At 35.7% G+C, this 25,050-nt stretch overlaps 1 protein-coding gene across 2 annotated transcripts in view; it reads right to left on the bottom strand.

Annotated features, from left to right (window-relative positions):
- Nucleotides 1-522: 522 nt before the first annotated feature.
- LOC149080077 (tyrosine decarboxylase-like) overlaps nucleotides 523-25,050 on the bottom strand; it is a 48,274-nt gene continuing 23,746 nt past the window's right edge. For both annotated transcript variants that reach the window (XM_089239040.1, XM_089239041.1), the window contains 13 exons: nucleotides 17,484-17,763; nucleotides 17,258-17,371; nucleotides 13,333-13,384; nucleotides 13,091-13,161; nucleotides 10,046-10,180; nucleotides 7,326-7,436; nucleotides 6,756-6,788; nucleotides 5,785-6,085; nucleotides 4,947-4,966; nucleotides 4,638-4,736; nucleotides 3,426-3,527; nucleotides 3,015-3,230; nucleotides 523-1,530 (listed from right to left, as the gene is read on the bottom strand). In XM_089239040.1, the coding sequence (XP_089095166.1) occupies nucleotides 1,258-1,530; nucleotides 3,015-3,230; nucleotides 3,426-3,527; nucleotides 4,638-4,736; nucleotides 4,947-4,966; nucleotides 5,785-6,085; nucleotides 6,756-6,788; nucleotides 7,326-7,436; nucleotides 10,046-10,180; nucleotides 13,091-13,161; nucleotides 13,333-13,384; nucleotides 17,258-17,371; nucleotides 17,484-17,763 (1,807 nt within the window). In that variant the 3' untranslated portion in view covers nucleotides 523-1,257. The remainder of the gene's footprint in view (nucleotides 1,531-3,014; nucleotides 3,231-3,425; nucleotides 3,528-4,637; nucleotides 4,737-4,946; nucleotides 4,967-5,784; nucleotides 6,086-6,755; nucleotides 6,789-7,325; nucleotides 7,437-10,045; nucleotides 10,181-13,090; nucleotides 13,162-13,332; nucleotides 13,385-17,257; nucleotides 17,372-17,483; nucleotides 17,764-25,050) is intronic.

Raw genomic sequence — 25,050 nt, 5'->3', positions numbered from 1 at the left:
ATTAAATTCTTTGAATTCTTTAATGAATGCGTCACCCAAAGATTCACTTTATGCGCCCAGCATTTGTAGTGCAAAATGGTGTCACCAAGAAGTGTTCTCTAATAATTTGAAGCACGCAGTCATGTAACGCGCGGAGTCTTATACTAGATCCTTTATTTTCGTATTTAGTTTCGTATTCTTTTAAGGTGTCAATAGCTTGGAAACACACGGAAGAATTAACGATAAAATTTAAATTATCGAGATTTCGCAGAAAAGTAGTAAAAATTCAAACTTTTGCATTTATTCGTCAAAATTGGCAAATTTCGCTTTTATCGCATTTATTTCGTGAATTTCTCATTTATCGCGGTTATTTCGTAAATACGAAATTTACGTATTCTTATACATTAGTGTACCTCAGTGTTTAACTTGAAAAAAAAATCATTAAAAACCATTTAAAACAGTTAAAAATGAGGTACCTCTGGAACGAAGAGGATAACCCGGTTTCGATAATGAATGAAATGAAAACACTGGCTACACGAAGGCTATGTTGATAACAAATTTTTATTGTGCATCTTCAACTCTTGCAGTAGGATATATATATATTTCATCGTATAATTAATTTACAAAGGGATCAGAACAAACAAGCATCTATTCTTGAACATTTAAAACAAAAAGCCGCGTAACAATACTTTCTATTCAAAGAATACCAATAAAATTTCAGTACATGCGTGAAGAATAAAACAAACAAAATGAATGACAATAGTTTAATTGTAGGTATGCATATGGGAAAAACCACTAAAAAAATAAATGATAAATTTCTTTTCTCAGCGAACGTATTTAGTCTTTCACAAACATGAATTTGTCACAATAATGAAACTAAAAACAGTAAAGATCCAATTTTCTAAGCACATGAAAATTAACATGCCGCGTATATAGAGGGTGGGGAAACTCCACGTTTAAAATGTGCGAATGTCGTATGAAATCATCGAATATCTTATCTATATATTGAAATAATCTTATTCAGGATCCTCTCTCAACAAAAACGTTTGTGAATTTAGATGTTTCTAAAAAAAATGTTTTATTAATATTGGTATTTTAACTATAACCTAACTAGAACGTCAATTTTTTTTTTCAAATTTACATCCGAAAATATTTTAAGAGAATGTGTCTCGCACTTTTATGTGTGACGTTATTGTAATAAACTTTTACGAGTGGATAGAGTTCGGGTAGGTATTGTTCGGATCCAAATTATTCGAATAATTTCTTTTGTAATCTAATTTACACGGGTGTCATCACACCCGTGTCACTGTCAACAGGGTCACTGGTATGCCTACGGCTCTCAGTCGTCGACAAGGCTCGCACAATTTTAGGATTGTACAGTTTTGGATCAGAAACCATACGGACGAAAAAACTTCGTTTGTAGGCCAAGCTTTCCTTTTTGCGTTCGAGCAAGAAAACCTCGTCTACAGATTCCTCGACATTCTCCTCTTTTTCCTTTTCCTTTTCCTCTTCTTCTTCTTCTTCTTCCTCCTCCTCCTCTTCTTCCTCTTCCTAGAAATGGCACACATGGCATATAACATTATGCTTGTACTCTAATGCATCGTCACTACGTAATTGACTTATTTTACTCTACATTCGGACGATGTGTAAGCAACATATTTTTCTCTAAAATTCTCTGAGTGTACTTGTCATGTGCGAAACAAATGTTCATTCGTGTTGCGTTTATGTGTTTGTCTTTTCTTTGTACCCTTTCCACTGCGAAACGTTACTGGTTACTTGTAAGTCATAAGCTTCGTAGAACATTCTGTACCTTTGTTTTCCCAAAATAAAACATAAACGAACAAAAGAAAAAGAAATGTGTTAGATTATCAAAATAAACTGTACTTCAAATAGTGTTTCAACAACAAAGTTGAAGGAGGAGGCCTTCCATTTTATTAGCTGTTAGGAATTGAAGTAAATAAAATGCCAAAATGAAAATAACAGATACTGTAATGAGCGAAATAAAATGAAAAGAAAATAACAAATAATGAGTAAAATAAAACAGCAAATATTAAATAAAATAATAACGGAAAAATGAGTTTTTTCCCAATCCGATGCTGTCTTAGTAATCATGTCAATTAAAGTCTTATTTGAAATAAATACATCTGCAAGACCCAAAATTCATTTGATCATTTTTGTCGCACCATGGTCTTCTGCACACTAGACCGTTAGACTAATTAGACTAATTTGACACGACGTTAATTAAACCGTTAGACTAATTAGACCGTTACCTACAATTTATTGCCGATTACGAACGGATGCCTTTCTTTTCATACTCACCGAGAGGTTGGTGCACTAACCCCTCGATGTGGGACTCCCTGCGGTAGCAATCTTTTTCTGTGGTCGTGTCGCCGTTTCTGTTGTACCCGTGTCAGGAAAGTTTCTGACAAGGACGAACTGGGTATCGAACTCGCGACACCTCTAAACATCCTTTGGTACTTTAGGCGAGTATCTCACCAGCGTGGGCTACCGCGACCAAGTCAAAAGATTATTTGTATGTATAAAAACGAGATATAAATGAGATTAAAAGATATAAATAAAAACAAGATTAAAAAATTAACAGAGGGGTTCAGTAATAGTAGAAAAACTGATGAATTTTCATAAACGGTACCAAATTCTAGTCTTCGACATGGGAAACTTCCATTTGTAAATGAGTTACTAATGTTAAAAATTGGAATGGTATAAGGATACTGCAATTACTTTAATTTCAATCATCACATCTCTCTATGGAGAAAGGCTCAAATAATTTAATGGTTTAATCCAATTAAGCACTTTTGCTATTCTGACACAATATTTCCAAACATAAATCTAACAAATACTGGGATATGTAACTTTCAAGCAGAAGTTACAATTTATTCTAATTTGCATCAGTAATAAAAATTTTCTTATTTACTAAAATGACGTTATCAAGTTCATCTAATTGAATTTAAATTTCATCACAAAGACACGAAACGTTATAGCAACAAAAGTAATAGAGATGAAAATTTGTGATTTACCTCGATTTCGAGTTTTCGTAACTTTTTAAGTTCCATCAAATCATCTGTGAAAGTTCTTATGATGTCCCACGCTGTCGTGATATCATCGTCGGTTGCGTATTGAGCGCATACGCAGAAACGGATCACATACCTTTTATTTAATGACGCAGGGACCATGTGAAGTTTACCAGATCCGTTTATGTTCTCTAAAAGCTTCTTATTCAAATGATCTTTACCCTGAAAATATAATTTCTTTAGTAAACACATTCAACGACATGCCGGTTGACACACACCAGATATATGTATTTGACATCATAAATTGCTTTTCATAAATTAAAAATGCATTCAACTTGGATTTAAAAATCACCCGAGTTCTAAATCTAGTAATTTTTGATAAATAGGTTCATTCGTGTTAAAAAAAATTGAATTCACCTTCAGTCTAAAGCAGACAAGACCAACTTGAACCTGGTTGACAACTTCAAATCGGTCGTCCTGAAGAACAAGACTTTCAAACTTCTTTGCCAAACGTACGTGCTAGCGTATAAATAATAACGAGCAATATTATATAGTGATAATGATTTATAACCAAATATACAGATCATTTGTGCTTTATTAAAAATATATAAATGTATACTCATATTATTCAACAATTTTAGTTCAGTGATTGCACCATAACTAGCATCAAACGCTCCATTTGTCAGTAACTCGCAACCAAAAATACCAAATACGGTAATAGTAACTCATCGTCATTATTACGGATCACTCAAAAAAATGTAAGTATTAATATTTAGAATGACAATAGAGACCAAGAATGAATTTAAAAAGCTTGCAACACTAGAGTGATATTCACAAACACATGATTAGGTCTAATATAGATAAAAGAAAAAAAAGAATTAGTTTCCCCCTCTCTCTCTCTCTCTCTCTCTCTCTCTCTGGAAGAGATAAGCTGGAGGGAGAAGTGAAAAGAAACTTTTTATAGATATCGCCAAGAAGCGCGAGAGGCGATGAGTATCCAACACTTGTCATTTTTTATAATTTTTTCTTTAATATTGTACTCCCCCCGATAATTTTTTATTTTTATGTGTTTCTAGATGAGACGAATGTACTTGATTTTTTTCATACTTTTTTGAGGACGTCACCTTGGCACCCTTTCTTTGCAAGGGCAATATATTCACTAAGATATTCGAATTCGAAAAACGGAGGAAAGTTGGAAAAAAACATTAAAAGCGGGTAAAACGCTTTACCCACATTTAATGATGTTTTTTCCAAACATGCTGTAGTAATATAAGACCACTTATTAAATCACAAGTAAGGAAGGAAATTTAATGCTGGTTTGAAGAGGGCAAATAAGAGAATGGTTCCGCTGTACTTCTAAAATAATGGTTTTATAAGTAATAATTGCTTATTACGAAATACATATATTGTAAATATAAATGTGCTCAGTGCCGTCTTAACGCATAGACCCACCCGGTCACGGCCCGGGAGCCTAAAGAGAAGAGGAGCCTCACAAAAAAACGAAACAATTGAAATTTTCGAGGAGTATGTATGTAAATTTGTCTGGTAGGGCCTGTGAAAAATCACTTGGCTCGAGGGCCCATGGTGCTCTTAAGACGACCCTGAATATGTTTGACTAGGTTCTTTTACCTCACGGATATATTTTTGCAGTCCCTGGAGACCGTACTTGCGGATCACAAACCATAACTTCAAGGAACGAAAGCGTCGACTCAGTGGTATTCCCCAGTGCTGGAGAATAAACATTGCAAAGAATAAATAAACTGAGACAAAAACTAAACTACTAATAAAATATAACCGTTTCCTATATATTGAGCATTATTAAAGTTACATTCGAATGCTTTCTTCCAGTTACGAATACTGTTTATCTAATTTACAGATGCATTTAATTTTATTTGACAGGTGTCGTACGTTATCAGTACGAAACAAACATATACTCACCCTATAATCAATAGCTTTATCTGAAAAACAAAAATAAATTAAGTATTAATTTTATGGAAAATTTCACGCAAATGACATGAAAGAAAAATATGTTGTGTGGTAACATCAGACTACTTAATTTTGTGCTTTGTAAACTGTTAAAAGTAGTTTATATTTGTATTTTTACGTTTTATCTTCTACGGTCCGATATATATTTAAACATGCAGGGCAAATACAAGATCAGGAGAAACACATGATAAAAATTTCTTCTATTTTTCCTTTTTTGGCATTTTTGAAAGAGTAGGCCTACATATTTTAATGCCATTTTAGTACAAAACACGGTTACGCAAGTGCAATAATTTTTTATTTATAAAGAGTTGATTCCTTATAGGTGTCATTTTTTGAGAGCTACTGAAATCTTACGTATTCAGAGATTTATAAAATCACACAATGTTAAGGGAATTGGAAATAAAATGCAAGGTAAAAACTATTCAACTCTTAAACAAGATAAGATTTTATCAGTTTATAGATAACAGTACAAAATAAAGAAAAACGGTCTTTTACCCTTTATTGGCCATTGTAATTATTTAAAAAATCACTAAAATATTGCATTGCTGCGTTGATGTATTTTTTCAATTAGAAATATGCTAACAACACCAACCCATCTCTATTTGACAAAAAAAAATTCATTACGTTTTTGTAGGGGTGAACCATTCAGAGTTAAACTATTTCATTAATAAATGGTATGTTGAAGGCGCGATACAAATGATCGAATAAAACTCATCCGTAGGAAAAACAGTTACGTTACATTTACAGTTACAGTTACGTTACAGTTACATTATTTTTATAAAAACTATACCTGAATAACTATGCTTCAAGTATAGTGGGTCAACTACGAGTGCTTCAGTTAACATGAAACGATCTTTGACCCACATTGTAGAACAGTCAAAGTTAACGAGCATCCATTTGTTCGGATTCATATTGAACGACATTGCGTACTCTATGCCTTTCAAGTGATGCTGGAATTCAGGACATATTAAGGCACTTCCAGCATACGCAGCATCTACGTGAAGCCAGACCTTCTGCCTCTTGCAAACAGGACCGATTTCTCGAAGAGGATCAAATGAGCAACACGAAGTTGTTCCTAATGTTGCTGAAACCTACACACATAAAACAAATGATACTTCAATTTTCGCAGGAATAATATTGAGCCGGATCCACACCAGCATAACTCTTTGCGGAATTCCATAGCGCAAAAATTGATTTTTAGGTGTGGGCAATTTAAATGTCCGATTTTGCGTAGCTACACCATGGAACTGGTTTCTGCGATGCAGAATTCTGCTGCTGTGGAACTGGCTTTAGAGTGAAAACAATTGACGTGGAGATTAGTGAAAGCACAGTTGAATTTTCATTGAATTTTTCAATCCTATACGAATTACTTTAACCCTCAAGTGTTATGTAGGGCGAGAAAATATTCCGTGAGTGAACAGGTCGGGTCTCACAGACCCATCTTTGAATATATTTTATATGAATATTTATACAGCTTTTATTTATAATATTTTTATTGATTAATGATCATATCACTCTAGCTGCAATTATGACCATATAAAATGATGTAATTAACCATAGGTAGCGAGAACCTCAAGAAAATAGTTCCCTAACACCTGTCGGCGAATGAGAGAAATACATATGCATGGGACTAACAGACCCAACCCGGGCACTCGAGGGTTAAAGATATATCACAACTCTGTTCTAAACCAAAATGAATTTACGAAGAATTTATCGCGTAAAATTGATATTCGAAACATATAAATACGTAAAAATACGTACAAAAAATGGAACGTATCCCATCTTTCGGTCTTCCTAAAAAACAAAATATAACTTTTAAAACACAAGCAAAGAATAATCAAACTTCAAATAATAATGAAAGCGTGTCAAGGATTGATTGCTATTAATTGCAAGATATGATATTGACCTATCTACGACAATTAGCAGATCGCGTAAGAGAAAGTGCATGGTGAGATGTACAGTACATTGAACATGTGCTGAGATGTTTATATTTTAATCCAAAAATATGTGTGATCGTTGTTATGCAATGCTGAAAAGTATATAAAAATTATCCGTTTCGTCATTACGGTTTCAAATATTTTAAAAGATCTACGTACATTCATTGTAAGAATAGTAATCAAAATCAGCAAGCCCCTTGCACCTAAAAAACTAAGCCAAAATAGGACACTAGTATGTGAGCGCTGTATTCGTACTTGATCGACTTACGAAAACAACACTCGTATTTCGACAACAACTAGTATTTCGACTTACGAAACAACACTCTAATCACATGGCATTTAAAAATTAATGTCACTATTTGGTTTAACTAATGCTAATAGAAATGGAATCTACCTCCATTGCTTCCTCCAAAGTGTCTCCTCGAAGTTGAAAATTCTCATCTGCATCCAAAGTACGAAGTTTGACAAAACCCATCATTGCTGCTTTCTCGACGCTAGAATGAGCCTGGAACAATACATACATACATCATATAATTAAGTTCAAATGAATAAAGAAAAGAAATACATACGTGGATTGGATTTTATGTCAGAAATATGCATTGTTGGAAATTTATTTCAGATTGGGAGTTGATGAATAGCATTTGTAAGAACTAGGGCTGGGAATATAGATTAAAATGTTCAACTGGTTAATCAAAAATTTTTAATAGATTAATCGGATTTCAATCGAATATTTTTCGTAATCATATAACATCAACTATACTATAGAAAAAATATATTTTATTCATTTCACGCACCAATTCACCGGATGTGAACAAAAATAGGAATAGGTAAAGAAATTGGGGATGCCCGCTTGAAGCATTTTAATATGCTGAACATATTTTGTAAAAACCTGGAATATTTTTACTTGTATTTTGTTGTTTTTTCAGAAATTGGTTATACGAGTGCAGTCACTGATCTCGTAACTACTTTCGATCATACTGTTGCTTATTTTCCTAGAAACCATAGGCGGAATAGACTTGAAAGTCTGGGGGGAGGGGCACGATAATTGCTGGGGGGGGGCATGATGATGGTGATGTGAATTCATATATACGCAAAAAATACATTAGATAAGTCGGCTTTAACTTTGACGCTGGGGGAGCATTGCCCTCATGCCCCCCCCCCCGTATCTCCGCCCATGCTAGAAACTCCCCTCAAATAGTACGTAGGAGCAGAGGAGCTTCCAAAAATACGTAAAACTATTTGTTCACAGTGAATACAATAATTTTTTTGTTTCTAAAACTTGTGTCAAATTCATCAAACTCATTTTGAGACTGAAATCACAAATTTTCCCTGCCGGAAAATTTGATCGCAATATTGATTCAAATATCTCTAAATATGGGTCACTTATCCAAAATGTTTTATTTCGGTACATAATTTAAGAACTCTAATCGGTTTCATTAATTAAATCCAGTTAAATTACAAACTTTTTATGCAAATTTTAATCGAAATTTAATCGTATTGATCGAGTCGATTAACTCAACTAAAATGTTTAACTGCCATTAACATCAGATCGATTAAGCGACCCGATTAATCGGACCAGTCGTAATAAGAACCTCATCGACGTAAAGTCTATACTGATTATTTACTGAATTTAAAATTATTACTTAGATTAAAATGTACTTGTATAAATACAACTTTATTGATTTAAGAATTTCGAGTGAATTTCAGCAATTTAAATTTCTATGGTCAATGGAAATAATATTTTATTTATTTTTATTCGCATCACATTATTTCTGTGCTCAGATGGCAAAATGTAATAAGTCACGAGGGCAAATTTGTAAACAATATTTTGCAAAAATGTGGTATTGTGGCTTTTTGATTTATTACAATTTGCCTCCGTTGGTTCCTCATAAACCGAAAAAGATGGACGAAATTTTGTTACCTTCCAAAATTTTGACGAACGAGATTCCAGAATGCGAACAACTCGATTTTTGGGAAAAGTGATTTGTGACATTTTGTCATCTGACCACAGATTTATGAATGGCAGGGTGGCACTTACATCACAAGGAAGGGGAAAAAGGCACAAAAAAATAAATAAACATATACAAAGGAATAAAATAACAAACAAGTAAAATAAAAATAAAATACAGTGGTACAAATAAAATACATACAACTATTAAAAGAGTAATGTAAATTTACGTAAAAAAGGATATACAATGAAAAGTTAAAACCACAACAACAAACAGTAGAAGGAATTCTGAAATATTAAAAACAGTGAAAATTCTTCGGGAGAAAAAAAATAGAGGAAAATTTTTTAAGGCGACCTTATATATAAACTGATGTATTGTGCGCTTCGTTACAATCTCACCGGGTAATGAGTTCCATATGCGGGCTGTGAGAATGAAAATACTATGGTATCTTTCGTTATGTCGGCAGAATTGAATTCTGATAGTAAATTCGTGGGCTCTTGTTGTGGAGTTGATGTAAGTGAGGGGATCGACTGCTATGGGAATGTTAGTCCTCTTTGTATTTTGTATTGCACTACTAGATCAAGGAAGAGTCGGTGCCATTCGAGTGAGTGTTGATTCTGTTGTTTTGTAGCTGTTCAAGCGTCTTGATATTTCCCACTCGGTAAGGGGACCCATGCAGGTCAAGCACATTCTACATACTTGTAGATCTTACAAATGTGTTGAATGCCTGAATAAGTGTCAAGTTGCTGCATTTGCGATATGTATGAAAAATCGAATATGATAGTCTCTTGGCACGAGCTGAGATTTCACCATAATGGCCTGAAAAATTGAAGGAGATATTGGGGATGCCGATATCACGGTGTTCAGTAACCGGTGGAAGACAGACATTACCAATTGAGTACTGGCAGCCTGAGTTGATGTGCCCAAGATTAAGAAACACTTTTAAGAGCGATATGAGAAGTTCTTGGACTGATACCATCTCCGGAGCACGTCACAAGCTGCCTGAAGGTTAAAGCATGAATTGAAACCACGAATGTTCGTATAAAATTTTACATCATCTGCATACATGGAAACTTGTATGGAACCCAGTGCAGGTGGGAGGTCGTGAATTTTTAATCACAGCGATCTAATAAACGCATTAAGTTAGTGGAAAGAGTCCACTAACCTCAGTCGAGCAATATGCCATAAGTTTGGAAAGCAGAACACCGTCTTCAACCGTTTCATCTTGGCGCTTTAAATTTGTTACAGCATAGTGTCGAGCAGCAAGAAGACTCACTGAGATACAGTCACTCGCTGAACCCTTGAGAAAGAAAAAAATTTTCAATCACAAAATTCCGAATGCGTAAATATATAGTCAGAAATGAGTCTGAAATTTATTAGGCTTGAGCTATTTTTCATGCTTTGTAAAGATAATTATTTGTCACGGTACGAAATCATTTTTGCTAATACAGTGATGCAACAAGTAGGGCTGAGAATTGATTAAAATTTTTAACTGGTTAATCAAAAACTTTTAATCGATTAATCGACCGATTAATTGAATTTTAATCGAAAATTTTCCGTAACTGTATATTAATAATAGTAATATGATATATAAAATACATTTAATTCGTCTCACACACCTATTGGGTGATTAAAAAATGAAGGCTGTCCACTTGAAGCAATTTAATATGCTGAACATAATTTTGCCGAAATCCGTAATTTCTTTATTGGGATCTCGCCGTTTTTCTTAAAAATCGATTACTTTAGGTTAGTCACTGATTTCGAAACTCCATTGGAACATACTGTTGTTTTTTTCTTGGAAACTCCCAAATGGTACTTGTGAGGAGAGGAGCTGATGCTTCCAAGAATACGAAAAACTATTGTTCATATACAAGGTGTTCTGTTAATGGACCGACAAACTCAGAGGGTTGTTAGTAGGCATCAAGAGGAACAAAAATTGCAATTGAACATGGTGTCACAAATACGTTGAGAGGGTGAAAATCGCGAAAAACTCATGCAGGCTCTGAGTCCAAAGGAGACGAAAGGTGGATATCAGTTGATCGCTGAATGCGTTCGTGGGTTCGCTCACAATATCTGACGTAAGCAGCGTCCCAAAACGCATGCGCTGGGGTAGGATCACGCACTGCGGACGACGTAAATTAGCCCGAACGCCTGAATGGAGCAACGTACCTTGTTTTTTTGCAACACATCCTCTCGGAATTGATGCAAACTGTGCCGGCCACAGTGCAGCGAGGCATGTGGTTCATGCATGATGGTGCCCCCGCACATTTTTCCCGTGAGGTGCGTAATCACCTCGATGTTGCATACACAAGGAGGTGGATTGGACGCGCGGGAGCCGTTGCTTGGCGCCCACGTTCGCTGGATCTCAATCCGTGTGACTTTTTCCTATGGGGTCACCTGAAATCACTCGTTTATACGACGCCTGTGGACATACCGAAGGATCTCATAGCGCGGATTGTCGTTGCTGCGGCAAACATCAAAATCATACCTGGTATCTTCGAGCGCGCGTTCGGGAATCACCTTTACGTCGTTGTAGACTGTGCAATGACGTCAGCGGCCGCCACTTCAAACAACTCTTGTAATAATCAATCAAATCTTTTGTAGTTATTATATATGTTGTACTTTTTGTCGTTCCAGCGTGACGTTGAAACCTGCATGCGTTTTTCACGATTTTCACCCTCTCAATGGGGTTTGCGACACCATGTTCCATGGCAATTTTTGTTCCTCTTGATGTCTACTAACAACCCTCTGAGTTTGTCGGTCCATTAACAGAACACCCTGTATATAGTGGGAGACAATAAAATTTGGTCTTTTCTTCTAAAACTCCCATCAAATTCCATTTCAAACTGAAATCATAGTTTCCGTTGAATTGAGTTGTCGAAAAATTTGATCAAAATATTGATCAAATATTTTTAAATATGGCCCACTTATTCAAAATATCATGTATAGAAATAATTTTTTGTAAGACATGTAATTCGATTCCAAAAGAAAAAAAAATCAAGTTAATTCACAGACCTTTAATAAAAATTTTAATCAGATTGAGCGAGTCGATCAATTCAACTAAAATTTTTAACTGCAATTAACAACTGATCGATTAATCGGACCTAATAATACTAGGGCTGGTAATAAGATAGAATTTCGTAAATTATTACTAGAGGTTGTCTTTTGTAAATAGACGAGACTTTTTACGCCCAGGTAAATAACGTAAAATGAAACCACGTAATTTCTTTAAAGTAAATATCAGAGGAGCTCAAAAAAGAAATTATCCATATCAACAGATCTTATGTTAGTGACAAATTGTGGAAATAGTCTGCTTTTTTTCTTCTTTGGAATGTAAACCGGCAATTATTCTCCAGACAGAAACCGAGTTCAGACATGCCTTTGATACTTCAGGTATTCACGGTTCTATATCTTATTTTTATTTGCAGCCCTTAAATGTACTTGATGTCTAAAAATTCGTAAAAATACGGCTACACGATTCTTAGAAATACAGATCTGATCTGTTATGTTCAGATGAGATGGCATGTGGGGGGGGGGGGGCCCTCAATTGCTTTCAAAGCATGCCTCCATTCTAATATGTGTACATTCATCCGTCTTAACGAAACCCAGAAACTTTTCTCCAACTCCCAACCCCATCTTGTCTGTAATCACCACAAAAATTTGTTGATCGCGACAGTATCCAAATTGTCGAAAATATGTTGTAAAAATTTTGTATGTTTTTTCCTTTTTTGACACAAAATAAAGTGTTCCAGACTCTGCCACGAAGCTGGGCTGGAAGAGATCTTGGCAACGGGATAAGTCCAGTGTGGCGTTCATTCATTCATGATCTACTATGTTTTAAATTCTTTATGAATACAACCTAAAAGAATTGGGATCTTTTCTCAATTAGTATACTGTATTCGAAACTCAAATTTCTGAAAGCCTAATATGGGAATGCAATGATCATTAGATAGATCAATAGTCTATCTTTATTTTGTCACGCTGGTCATTTACGTTCACTCTATTGAGTTAACGATACCAACACTTAAAACTTACATTTTACAACTGATTTTTAATGGCTAGATAAATGCGTATACCCGAGTCTAAACCTTGTTTCAGACATGCTGATGTACGAGTTAATGCGCTAAACACCCAGCTGTGTTAAGCATTTGACTAATCATAAATCCTATCTGTCATATTAGTAAATATTAGTCACTTCTAAAATTCTTACTTGGATAACTCCTCCTCCGCGACTATGATCCGATAAACACAAGAAATCTTCAGGAAGTCCTATCATTTTCCCTATAAATAAACAAATATTAGTGCGCCACTAGAAAGAATATTTAATAAATATATCTAATCTATCTATTTTTAATCTAATTAAAAATATGTTATTTAGACGTCATACAATCGCACACTCAAATACCTTGCTTATTACACATTTACATATTATCTGATGGATTCAATACTTACCTAACCAATCGAGCATAATAGTTTCCAGTTCTGTGCACGCAGGGCTTGCCGCCTGATAGGGAGAAGACAATAATAGTAGTTATTGCGATATGTCTAAAAAAATTACAGTCTCAACAAATATAATAAAAAAATATGGCAGGTGTTTTTGTTGTCTAGAAAAATGAGTTTTTTTCTAACGTTCAGTAAAGTTAAAAGATTTTAGAAAAACCCTAAATCTTTGAATCAACCGTATGTAAATTTCCTTTTTGCCTTAACCCTTTGGCTACTGACGGTGTACACTTTGAAGTATTGCTTTCTTTTCAACCCCCGTGATATCAATTACATACGTTGCTGGGTGTTGGTAGTTTGAAGTATAAAGGCTGTATAACTACTTTAGGATTAACAGATCATAACACAAGTGTGGGACAATTAATTTTTTAAATATGTTAATTAATAAAATTCAGTTAGATGTTTCACCCCTGTGAAACACTTTCACAGGGGTGAAACATCTAACTGAATTTTATTAATTCATTACTTCCATGTAATGCAGTAAAACACTACTTTCCCCAAAATTTTCCCCAACAAATGTATAAAACAAATTATGTGGTTTTATTTTGGGGTGGTAAAATAAACAAAAAAATCGTACAACTGTATTATTCAGCATACAGTAAAACCTCGTTAAGCCGTCACCTCTGTTACGTAGTTATTTACCTTCGGTCCCGTCCAGCTTTCAGAGGCGTCCATAATTAAAAGACCCTATTCTAAATTAGCCTACAGGAGTAACGTCATCAGAAAATTGTGAAATTTTGTGGAGGACTTCATGAAGTGATGGGAATTTGTTCCGGGGGAAAAATTAGTTGCACATGCCGCCACCAGAGGGCGTTTTATTAAGAAATGACACATTTAAGTAAACGTTTACAATTTTAACAATTGTTACTGCTGCTCCACATGATGGCCATAATTTTCAGATACCATGAGGAATCGCAAGATGGCGTGTTCCACATCTGACCGAAGTGCGTGCGGGGAAATGTTCAGCACGTAGCGTGAAATTCTGCCTTTAAGGTCAGGTAAAGTTCTTGGATTGTCACGACTTACCAGACGTTTCAAATGCCTCCAAAGCCAAAAATCGCGTGGATTAAGTTCCGGGGATCAGGGAGGCCATATAGATTAGGGAAGTGCCGGCTGATGGCGCGTTTATTCTGTAAAATGTGTTTTACGAACATTCTTAACACACACTGCAATGTGTGGAGGAGCTCCGTCGTGCATAAAGATTGTGTCTGCAAGGCCGTGACGTGCTTGCAGAGCAGAACAATTTCGTTCTGTAACAGCAATGCATATCGCTTTCCGGAGATGGAACAATGATTGAACACCGGACCTGTAGAACGTAACTCCTCGTAGAAGTAGGAACCGAGAATAAATGATGCAGTAAATCCACACCATACCGTCACTTTTGGTGAATGCAACGGAACCTCTAAGATGACGTGCGGATTTTCTGGTTCCCAAATTCGGCAGTTGTGAGTACTGACTGCACCATCCAAGTGAAAATACGCTTCGTCTGTCCAGAGGATATTCCAAGGCCATTCTGAATCGACCTCAACGCGAGCTAGAAACTGCAGTGAGAACCGGAGTCGAGCGTCATAATCATGTGGAAGCAACCGCCACACAAGTAAAAGTTTGTACGGATAATATCAGAGGATATTCCGCAGGATCTTATGGATAATTAGTTGAACGTGGCCTATCCCCAACGCCTGTGTGCTATACGCCTGACACAAGTGTCCTCTTCCACCTGAAGCGAAACCTCCTGTACTTCATCTATAGAAACGGGCTTTCTTCCTCTTCCAGGACGAACAGCCAACAATCCCGTGGTTCAAATTTCATTATCATACTCTGAAAGTTTTAACATTCATTGGATCTTTTCGAATCCTCTTCCAAGTCCGATATTTCCGTAGAGCAGTTACTGCGGAATTGCTGTTTTGGTAAAAAAATTTGACCAAGAAAGCGCGATCTCTTAAACTTATTGTCATTATGAGCTGCAAACACATTGAGAAACAAGATCTCGAATGTTTCTAGGTTTTTTAATCTAGTCACATCACATAAACTTGCATGTTTACTACAGGTATTCAAAGTTCAACGCTTTGTGGTGGCGACATGTGCAACTGATTTTCCCCCTAAAACAAATTCCCATCACTTCACGAAGTCCTCCACAAAATTTCTCACTTTTCTGATGACTAATTTCGCTTGTAGGCTACTTTAAAATAGGGTCATTTAATTATGAACGTCCTGTATAACAATTTTATTAAACCCTCGTCTACTCGTTGCTAATTTCGGTTAATTTGTCACTATGAAAAGTTTGAGAGAGAGAAACAGGTCATTTCTATGACATCTTTTAAAAAAGATCTTAACAACAGCATTACCATATGTTCAAAAGTGACGATAAAAGCCTTTTGCACCAAAATGGAGCAGCTCGACGCTCGAGTAATGAAAATTCACCGAGGAAGTTTATTTGCCGAATATAAAGCAAAAGTTCTTGGAACGTTAGGAACTGTTCGAACTGGGCCCGATTTTTGCATGGACCCCACCGATCTGGGGATTCAAATTTACACCAAATACCATTGTTGAGAAACCAGGCATTTTTTCCCAAGTTGAGGCCTTCTAATGTCTGCTTTCCTCTGCCCAGGAGCCCCCTCAAGTGAAAAGTGGTCCGCGTGTTCGAGATCATCTTATAGGTGAATGATGAATTAAAAGCACTGACGTTAAATGTTATGTATATTTAAAATTAATGTGCAGTAGTTCTGCTGTAGAAAAAAAGCTAACTATTCTAACAGTTGTTTACCATAATAAGTCAAATATTAGAAGTTCAAAAAAGTGATTTTTTTTGCTTTTGTTATCTATAAATTTTGTTAATATTGTAATTGTAACCAATATTTTAATAAATATATATTTATACTACTTTAAATTTATGATTTTCCCAATATTGTATATTGAAAAATGACGGCACTTTGCTTAAGTCGTCACTCCGCTTAAGCCATCATAATTTTTCGATAACGGAATGATGACTTATCGAGGTTTTACTGTATTTGAATTGATATTTTTTATTTTTGTCGTAAGCTTATAGTGCTGACGAAACTTTAAATTAGGGGTCTTCAATCCGTATCTCACTGACGACATTTTAGTGGCTGGCCCACCAAGAAACTGATTAGTGAAAAATGAAATCAGCATTCTACTATCTGAAACTATGATCGTAATTCTCATTCATTTTGGGCATTTTTTCTAATCGTGTGAACAGTTAGTATGTGTACAGAAAAATCAAATCCTGAAAAGAATTCTTACCGACCAGTTTCTACTTTGTATCCATAAGAGAATAATTTTTAGAAATTTTCCGAAATTCATCGGAGAATTTTTAATCAATAGTGGTCGAGGGGTAAAATTTTGGAATAAATTTGTTGAGAAATTCACTATTTCAAGATGAAAGTTGATCCTGGGTAGTCCATGTGGGTCCTACAAATCTCTCAGAGTAAGCAAACTCTAAATTCGTCAAACTAATAATTGCTTAGTAATTAATGGTTGCTTACCAATTAATTATTGGTAATTATAACATTTATATCTTCTATTTTTTAAAAAACAAATTCAAATTTTACCATAACTCATTGTACAGTCCCTAGGAAGGAGGGGCTGCCTAGTCCCGTGGTTCATCCCTCTCATTAAATGTGGCCCGCGTAACTTACGGAAATAAAGATGTAGCTCTCAGATGAGAAAAACGTTGAAGACCCCTACTTCAAAGTATAAGGTTGATTAATTCGTTGTGTATTAAATAATTTCTTGAATTTTTTTGTTTTTAGGCTTTAATCAGAACTAAAATGACCTACCAAAAAATGTACGTTATAATTATTTCATTTTTTCTGTAATATGGTATATAGATAAAGGGTTAAAATGGTAAAGTACTCACCCAAGAGAAACCAACGCAACCGATAGCATCCGATAACATGTCAGCAAGTATCGAAGGATAAGAATTTCCAGCAGGAAAATATGCATGAAATCTCGGATGTTGCCAATGAGTCACCTGAAAGATCAGTATTTATTCATTTATATATTTAGCTATGAAAAGAACTTTGTTGGAGAAAGAAAAATCTTTATAAATAAATATATCACTTAGGATGACAAATTTTTATTACCCCAGGCATAATACAGTTTTCGACGTCCTTCATTATTTCATCCCAGTCCTCTCCTTCATTTGGTGCTGAACCAGGAATGAGTTTACGAAGATATCCAGGCTCTATGTTTGGGGTTACTCTTCGTTGGGAGATGGTTTCTAAATAATCCGCTATGTAATCCACCATTTCTCGACCTCGCTTTCTGAACTCGGCAGTATCCATTGGGCTACTCTTATCCGCTTGATGTTTAGGAGAACTTTGTCGACATTGCTTCTCGACATCTGCTCGAGGACACGCAGGGCTATAAAAAAGTATACATTTTTTAACCTTCACAGGGCTACCAGAAACTTGTCAAATTTTCACCAGTCAGAAAATTATATTTTTAATTGCCTGTCGCATTAGAGTATTTGGTTTCTGTATCAAAATACGAGCATATAGATTATATCAGGGAAAAAGTATATAAATATCAGTATCTCTTTATGGTTACGATAAGTAATTAAAAAAAAATCTCTCTCTACATTCGATTTTTCATAATGAGGGACTAGTAAAAATGTATAAGTATATGGGTATATTGTACATAAGGAGTATGTATCTGTTGATATATTTGAACAAGCTACAGCACAGTGTCTAGGCAGTCTATACCTAGAAATATAAGGCTGGATTGCTCAATTGATTGTGCCACTTTGTTGACTTTTAACTCGGACAACTTCAGTGATTTTTTTAACTGTTCGCGGGCCACAGTAAAAAGTGAAATGGTGTGAAATTCCCAATTGAATACACCACGATAAAATTTAAAATAAGGAAAGTCAGTTACGTCTTAACGGGTGGGCCACGAATTTACGCCAAACTGAGGATCAAATCATTAAATTCTTTTCGTTCTGAATTTAATAAAAATTTCTGTTTCTTTTCTCATCATTTCATTTATTTTTGACAGCAGCAATTCCATTTGGTTTTTTTTTTCACCACGAAAAACAGTTTTTATATATGAGTAAGAATTTTAAAAGGGCACAAAAACATTGAGGCTCGTAACTCGTTAGAACGGCTTTGATTAAGATCAGCATTTTTTGGAGAGGAAATATCCTCCCTACTGTACTCCAAGATATAGATTCTCCCAAAGTCAATACTGTAATTGTAGATTTGCTACCAGCTGGATTATTGATATTTTTATTTAATTATATGCAGTAAAGTTCGCTGATATCAGGGTTAGCTTGGCAGAAAAAAATTATCCCGCGAGTCAGTCACGGGTTGAGTATGAATGGTTAGATTTGCAAGAACTCGCTACCATTGTCAAACGGGAGAGGAAGGTTGGTCGGGTTGAGAGCCCTTCCACCCAGTGGTTTTGAAATTTTGTCACCCGTGGCTTACTTCAGTCATCGTTTTTCTGTGGCTCACATTAATTTAGAAAAGAGCCACTTCGAAGCACTGAATAGGCCACATCAATATTGACAGCTCACTACCACACAAGTTGAAAAAAAAAATCACTGCAATAACTTGTCTCTCTGAATGAACCAGTACATATATATACAGTATATTCAATATACCTATCAAAACCACCTACGTCGAAGATTAGAAGCGAGTTATTGCATAGAAAGCCTTATATAGACCGGGATGAAATTATTTGTTAACCGCTAAATACAAATAAATACAAATACAAGGTCACAAAAGGCAAAATGCCCAATGAGGTGGCTGAGCAAAAAATGCCCATAACAAATATAGATGTCATATTTCTAAAATACAGCAATTCCATTAAAAATGCAATCATGAAAACTAAAGATATATATACATGACAAAATATAATACAATGCCCATAAAAATATTTATGGTTGTCTTATCTAAGAAAGGATAGCTTATCGATTTACCCCAAAAACTGTGTATCGTATTTCTTTTTAAACAATATTTTTCAACGAACGATTTCACTATTCAAACTTCAGTGTTTTTTTTGAGACGTGAATACTTTTTTAAAATTACCTGACGGTACACGGTACTGGGTGCACACATTTCCAAAAAGTTGAATAATGAAATCCTTTAAATGCTCATATTTTAATATTATTCAGAATATGTCAGTGTTTTTGACGTCTGCGGATAGATCTTGTTAACACAAATCCAATAATACTACTCTGATTTTAATACCTCTTCCGGTCTGTGGACACCAGGCTCGCTCACCCGGGCATTGAACGTCAGAAGCAAGCTCTTTACCTACCGAACGATGAATAGAGACTTCATTTCCCACCCGACTCCACTGGTTGGAAATTGCCGTATGGCGATATATGATCAAAGTTGGTGTGCGGTGAAGTAGGCTCGCTCACCCAGCTTTCGTAACGAAATTTTGTATTTGACGCTATATTTCGGGAGGTTTGCAACGCAAATAGACGACATTAGCATCGTCTGTTAGCTATTCCAAAGGCAAATCCAATGATTCTAATTATTCAGTCAGTACTTACCACGGGATTCTCAAGGCACAAAGAACGTATTGATGTCAAAACTTACGGCCGTGTCTATGACACAGCCTATCTCATTTTTTTTACGAAGGCATGTCTTTTTTGATTGAACATGTGCATTAAAAGTATCATAATCATGTCAGAAGTCGTACGCATGGTACTTCATTTGATCGTTCCTTTTTCGGTATGATCATTTAAAAACTCTTTGTTGCTATATAAAATTGACAATCACATGTTCACAATTTGAGCTAGCTGTATAAATTATGTATCGTAGTCATCAAGCAATTCGTAGTCAATTAATTTGCGACGCACATCTGAAAATCTTAAGTTGAGAATAACGAGACCCATTTTCACAGAATGATCACTGTGTTGTTTATAGATGTCGTTGCAATGAAGTTGAGAAATTAAATTGAACACACCTTATATATATTTTAATAAAATATTTGTTAAAGCCATTTAGGAAAGAGTGAAAGTTATGCCTATGAACCAGTTCTTGCTTTAAATAATATTTGTTTCTGTCCATAGCATAAAGCCTGGAAGTAACAGAGTCTGGTCACAAGATCTCATTTACTATGATCGTTAATCACATGGAAGAAGGGTATGAAAAACGTTTTCTAGTTCAACCCATTCAGCCACGCGTAATCTTTCGTAAATTTCCCTTCCACATGATATGTTAGTTGTTTTCATGTTTTACAAATTTGTAATTAGTGCTAACCTGAGAATCAAGCAGTAGCCTACCTCTTATACATTGTTGGAATCGAGAGTATGGTATATTGTTTTGAATAAAACAGTTTCACATGGGAAGTTGGAAAGTTATAAATGTGTGATTTCGGAATTTTAAACTCCTTGCAAATACTTCAGTGAATTACATTTTATAAATTAAGTACCGTTTATTGATATTGAAAAAAATAATCATAGTGATCATTTGTGAAGGAATTTAGTGTCGGGAAGAGTTTATATATATACCATTTTACATCTTTTGCGCTTTGATTTTGTATCAATAGATTCAGAAGTGGATGAGAAAGACCGCCGTTTATTCCTTTGTTTTTTATGCAATAGTCTATAACATCAATATGAAAAGATTAATTTTTTGAAATCGATCTAATACGGCGAATTTGAATAGGATCGCAACGAAAAAAGAAAGTAACCTATTATGAGAGAGAACTTTTTCTAGTTCTTATCTAATAGTCTTCCTATTCAGAGACATAAACCATGTGTATTTGAACAGTGGCAAGGGCAATTATGCTCTGCACACTATTGTTGGACGAACTGAGAGAACAAGAAAAAAAAAGTTCAACGCTAGTGCACACATAATCACCATTTTCGTCTCTTTACATGACAAAAATGTGAAAAAGTACGCTGATTTCAAGGGCAGAAAAAGCTTGACAGGAATTTTCCGAACGTCTTAAGCAGGAATAGCAAAAAAATTAATCTTTATATCCGGGAAAAGTTGACATTATTAATATAAGAAAAAAGATAAATTCACGAAAATTAGTCGTACTAAGTGGGATCGACTGTATTTATAACATGCCAATCAAAACCGAAGTATTTCCTGAGGTATGGAAAAGATCCAGAATTGTGCCTATTTTTAAGAAAAGTAACAAATGCTTTGTGTGGGGAAAAAACCGATCTGTAATGATAATCTCACCTTTTCCTAAAATATTTGAATGGATTTTACATGAAATTATTTATAATCTCAAGTTAAAGGCATCATTTCTCCAAATCAGCATGGGTTTATGAAAAATAGGTCCACTGTCACACAAATTTGTTATGTATCAGTTCATTTATAAGAAAGAGATCAACTTAAAAACAGAGGTCAATTAGATGTGATATATGCATATTTTTCTAAAGCTTTTGATGCTCTAGATCAGTGATTCCCAACGCGGGCGTTAAGCCCCCTGAGGGCGATAATGTTCCAGGGGGGGGGGGGGGACGGTAGAATCTATGGGTATAACATAGGATCCTATGGGTTAGATTACGTTGGGGAGCGATGGGAGAAAAAATTTCTGAAGAAGGGGGCGATGGGACAATAAAGGTTGGGAAACTATGCTCTAGATCATGGTATTCTTGTGAGTAAACTTATGAAAATTGGTTTTAGTGACAAGTTGGTGACATGGTGTACTTATTTATGGACTTTGGCATGTGTCAAATGGTACTGCGATGAGCGAAGGGTTTTATTCTCAGTCTGGGGTTCCACAGGGGTCCGTTTTTATCCTTCATCCTGTTCATAAATGATCTTGAGAATCCTTGTAAAAAATTGGGTTATTTGCTGATGATCTAAACAAATTTGCACTAATGCGCAGTTATGAATCGTGTATACGTGTTGACGATGAGCTCAATATACTCTATGATTGGGGGGGGGGGGTTTGTTTCGAAAATAATCTTTATTTGAACGTTATAAATTTTTTGTACACAGCTATGCTCTTATTAAGCGGCCTATATTGTCCTATAACATTGGCGCCTCTGTATTAATTAGAATAAAATTCAATTATGTATGTTGGTGTTATATTTATGCAACTGATTTAAGTTTTACAAGCCATATTAATGATATTTGTTCTGACGCTTTTAGAAAAACCTTGGTTTTTCTAAAGAAACGCCCATAATTTCACTAATTTCGACACATTTTTTATTTTAAAATCGATTTTTGCGATATTTATTTTATAGATATTCAGAGGTATTTATTGTAGATCCTAGTCAGTCATACACCGTAGAAATTTCTTTAGGATCAATAGCTTAGCGCAGAACCGCTGCTCCGCAGAGCCCTTGGGGCGTCTCCGCGGTCGCTCTAGGAAAATGAATTTGAAAAAAAAATTAAATAACAAAAAAATAAATCAGTAACTTTTATGAATAAATAAAAAAAATAGGCCAATATTTTTTTTTGGGGGGGCCCTCCATAGAAATTATATACCAGAAAGGGCTCCGCAAGTCCAAAAGGTTGAGAATTGCTGGCTTAGAGCAAAGGCGCGATTTCTTTCTTGCGGTATTTTTTCATAAATTATTGGTCGATACAGAGTCGATCACTCTTGCTTTCAAAAATTAATTTTAGTGTACCTCAGTATAGTACACGATCATCAAGAATCTTGCATTGAGGTATTTTTCTACTAATATAGGTTATTCCTGCTCAAATAGATGATTCAGTAATTTGTGCAGTGGTTTATCTGAATCCATCGACTCATTTTGTATTTATATAAAGCGAGTTAGGATGTGATGTTACAACTATAATTTTTATGTGTACTATATGTGTTTTTGGGGGTGGGGGCATATTGCTTAAAGTGATTTTTATTTTTCTGTAAGAATTTATTTATATGTACTATATGTATTTGTTTTGTCATTTTTTTCCTTCGCGTTTTCGGTATTATGTATTCTTTTCACAATTGTAACTGGGTTCCCTGTAGTTGTGTATACTCAAATAAACAAAAATATATTAGTAAGGTATGAGCATGACTAAGCGGTAATGGCAAATGCACACACATCATACGACTATGCGAACAAAGCCCATCCTTGCTGGTGAAACGAAACTACGTGGGAAGCATTTTATAGATATGATGACGTCACAGTAAAACACCGATATCGTCAGGGGATAGCGATTGCATATGCCGATGACGGTGGTGGTACGGGTTCGGTACGTTGCTAAGGACGACCAGCCACGGCCGATATAATTAAAATCATCTTTCTCTCGTGATCCATCCACCGACCTCACAATTCTAGTGTTGAGCGGCGCTCGCTCCATGCCTCAGACTGCATCTCTCTCTACCCCTGCTCCTTTTCAATTAAACAGCAGCAGTAGACAGATGGAGCGCCAAGTAGGCGATAGCTAAGATAGCTGTCATGTCCGTCAAAGCTATTGAAGGCGAGCTCTTTTATAAAGTCCTGGTATGCTGTCCACGGAGTTCATTTCCTAGCTCCTTTCCTTCAATGCTTCCATTTCTCTCTGGACATGTCGCATCCAAAAACCATCTCAGCCCAGCGATGGAATGCGTCTGACCCACATATTTTCCGCACCCATCGTCTCTTCTCCCTTCACATACACATTCTCATCGTTCGCTCTTCTACTCACTCCTTCTTTCAACTCCTTATGCGGTGCTCATGATGCAAATATATGGCGCCTGCTTCGCGAACAACAATGAAAAGCTTCCATCCGCTCTCTATATCTATGGTTTTCTCTCTCTAACCCACATACTTTTTATTGTCGCTATAGCATATAACTCTTTCCTACTTAGTTCAGAAAAGTTTTAGAAAAGCCTGACTATATAGCTCGATGCCAGATAATAATAAAAAAAAAAAATCAAGAGCACACAACGAACATTCGCACCGTTGGTACAATATACAAGAGGTATACAATCTTCCTTTGTGTGACTCACTTATCTTTGCTTTCACCGTTCTACCAGCCGAATATTAATATATAGCTGCGAAGATATTTATTCACATTTTTCGTATGCGTTTGCATACGAGGGCTGAGGGCGTAAACTGGAATACAGTAGAGCAGGGGGGGGGGGTTCGTAACTTATTTGTCGCGACCAAAACTTGGGAAACAAGAGCTTCCGAGATGAGCCTTGAGCTATGAATCACGATCCAAACTTGATTCGCAGGCCCCCCCCCCCGAGATGGTTCGCACCAATCCACTTATACATAGGGATTTCTATGATACGGGTCACAACCCAAACTTTGCTCGTAGAATGTTCCGGAATGGAGCGTCCAAATCCACTTACAGCGAGGGATCACGAACCAAACTTGATTCGTAAGGTCTTCCGAAACGGGAAATGCAAATCCATGCTGCCGTTTAATGATATTGAAAAAAAAGTCATAGAAATCATAGCTATTCTTTGTGAAGGAATTTAGTTTCGGAAAGGGTTTATACCATATTTATCTACGGTTAATCCGTGGTATATTATTTAAGAGCCTGTTTGTCTGAGAACTTCAGCTAAGGATTCTTGATCTATGGGTAACGACCCTAACATGATTCACAGCGGCCTCATATAAATTAGCCGTACAAATCCACTTACAGACCTGTTATAAATACACTTATTGAGTCACTGATTCCAAAAATTTCGGATTATAAAGTCCTATGTGTGGCAATGCTGATCTTGTTGGTTTTGGGCCGAGAACCCCTGCAGTAGGGTCTCGATATTCCGAGGTGAACGGGACCGATG

The sequence above is a fragment of the Pholcus phalangioides genome, unplaced genomic scaffold (assembly GCF_987345545.1).
Source record: "Pholcus phalangioides strain wild (caught in Gottingen) unplaced genomic scaffold, Ppha-v1.0 ptg000011l_1, whole genome shotgun sequence".
In the NCBI taxonomy this organism is placed as follows: Eukaryota; Metazoa; Arthropoda; class Arachnida; order Araneae; family Pholcidae; genus Pholcus; species Pholcus phalangioides.
Note: the sequence above shows the minus strand (reverse complement) of the source record. Positions and strands in the feature narration are given on the sequence as shown.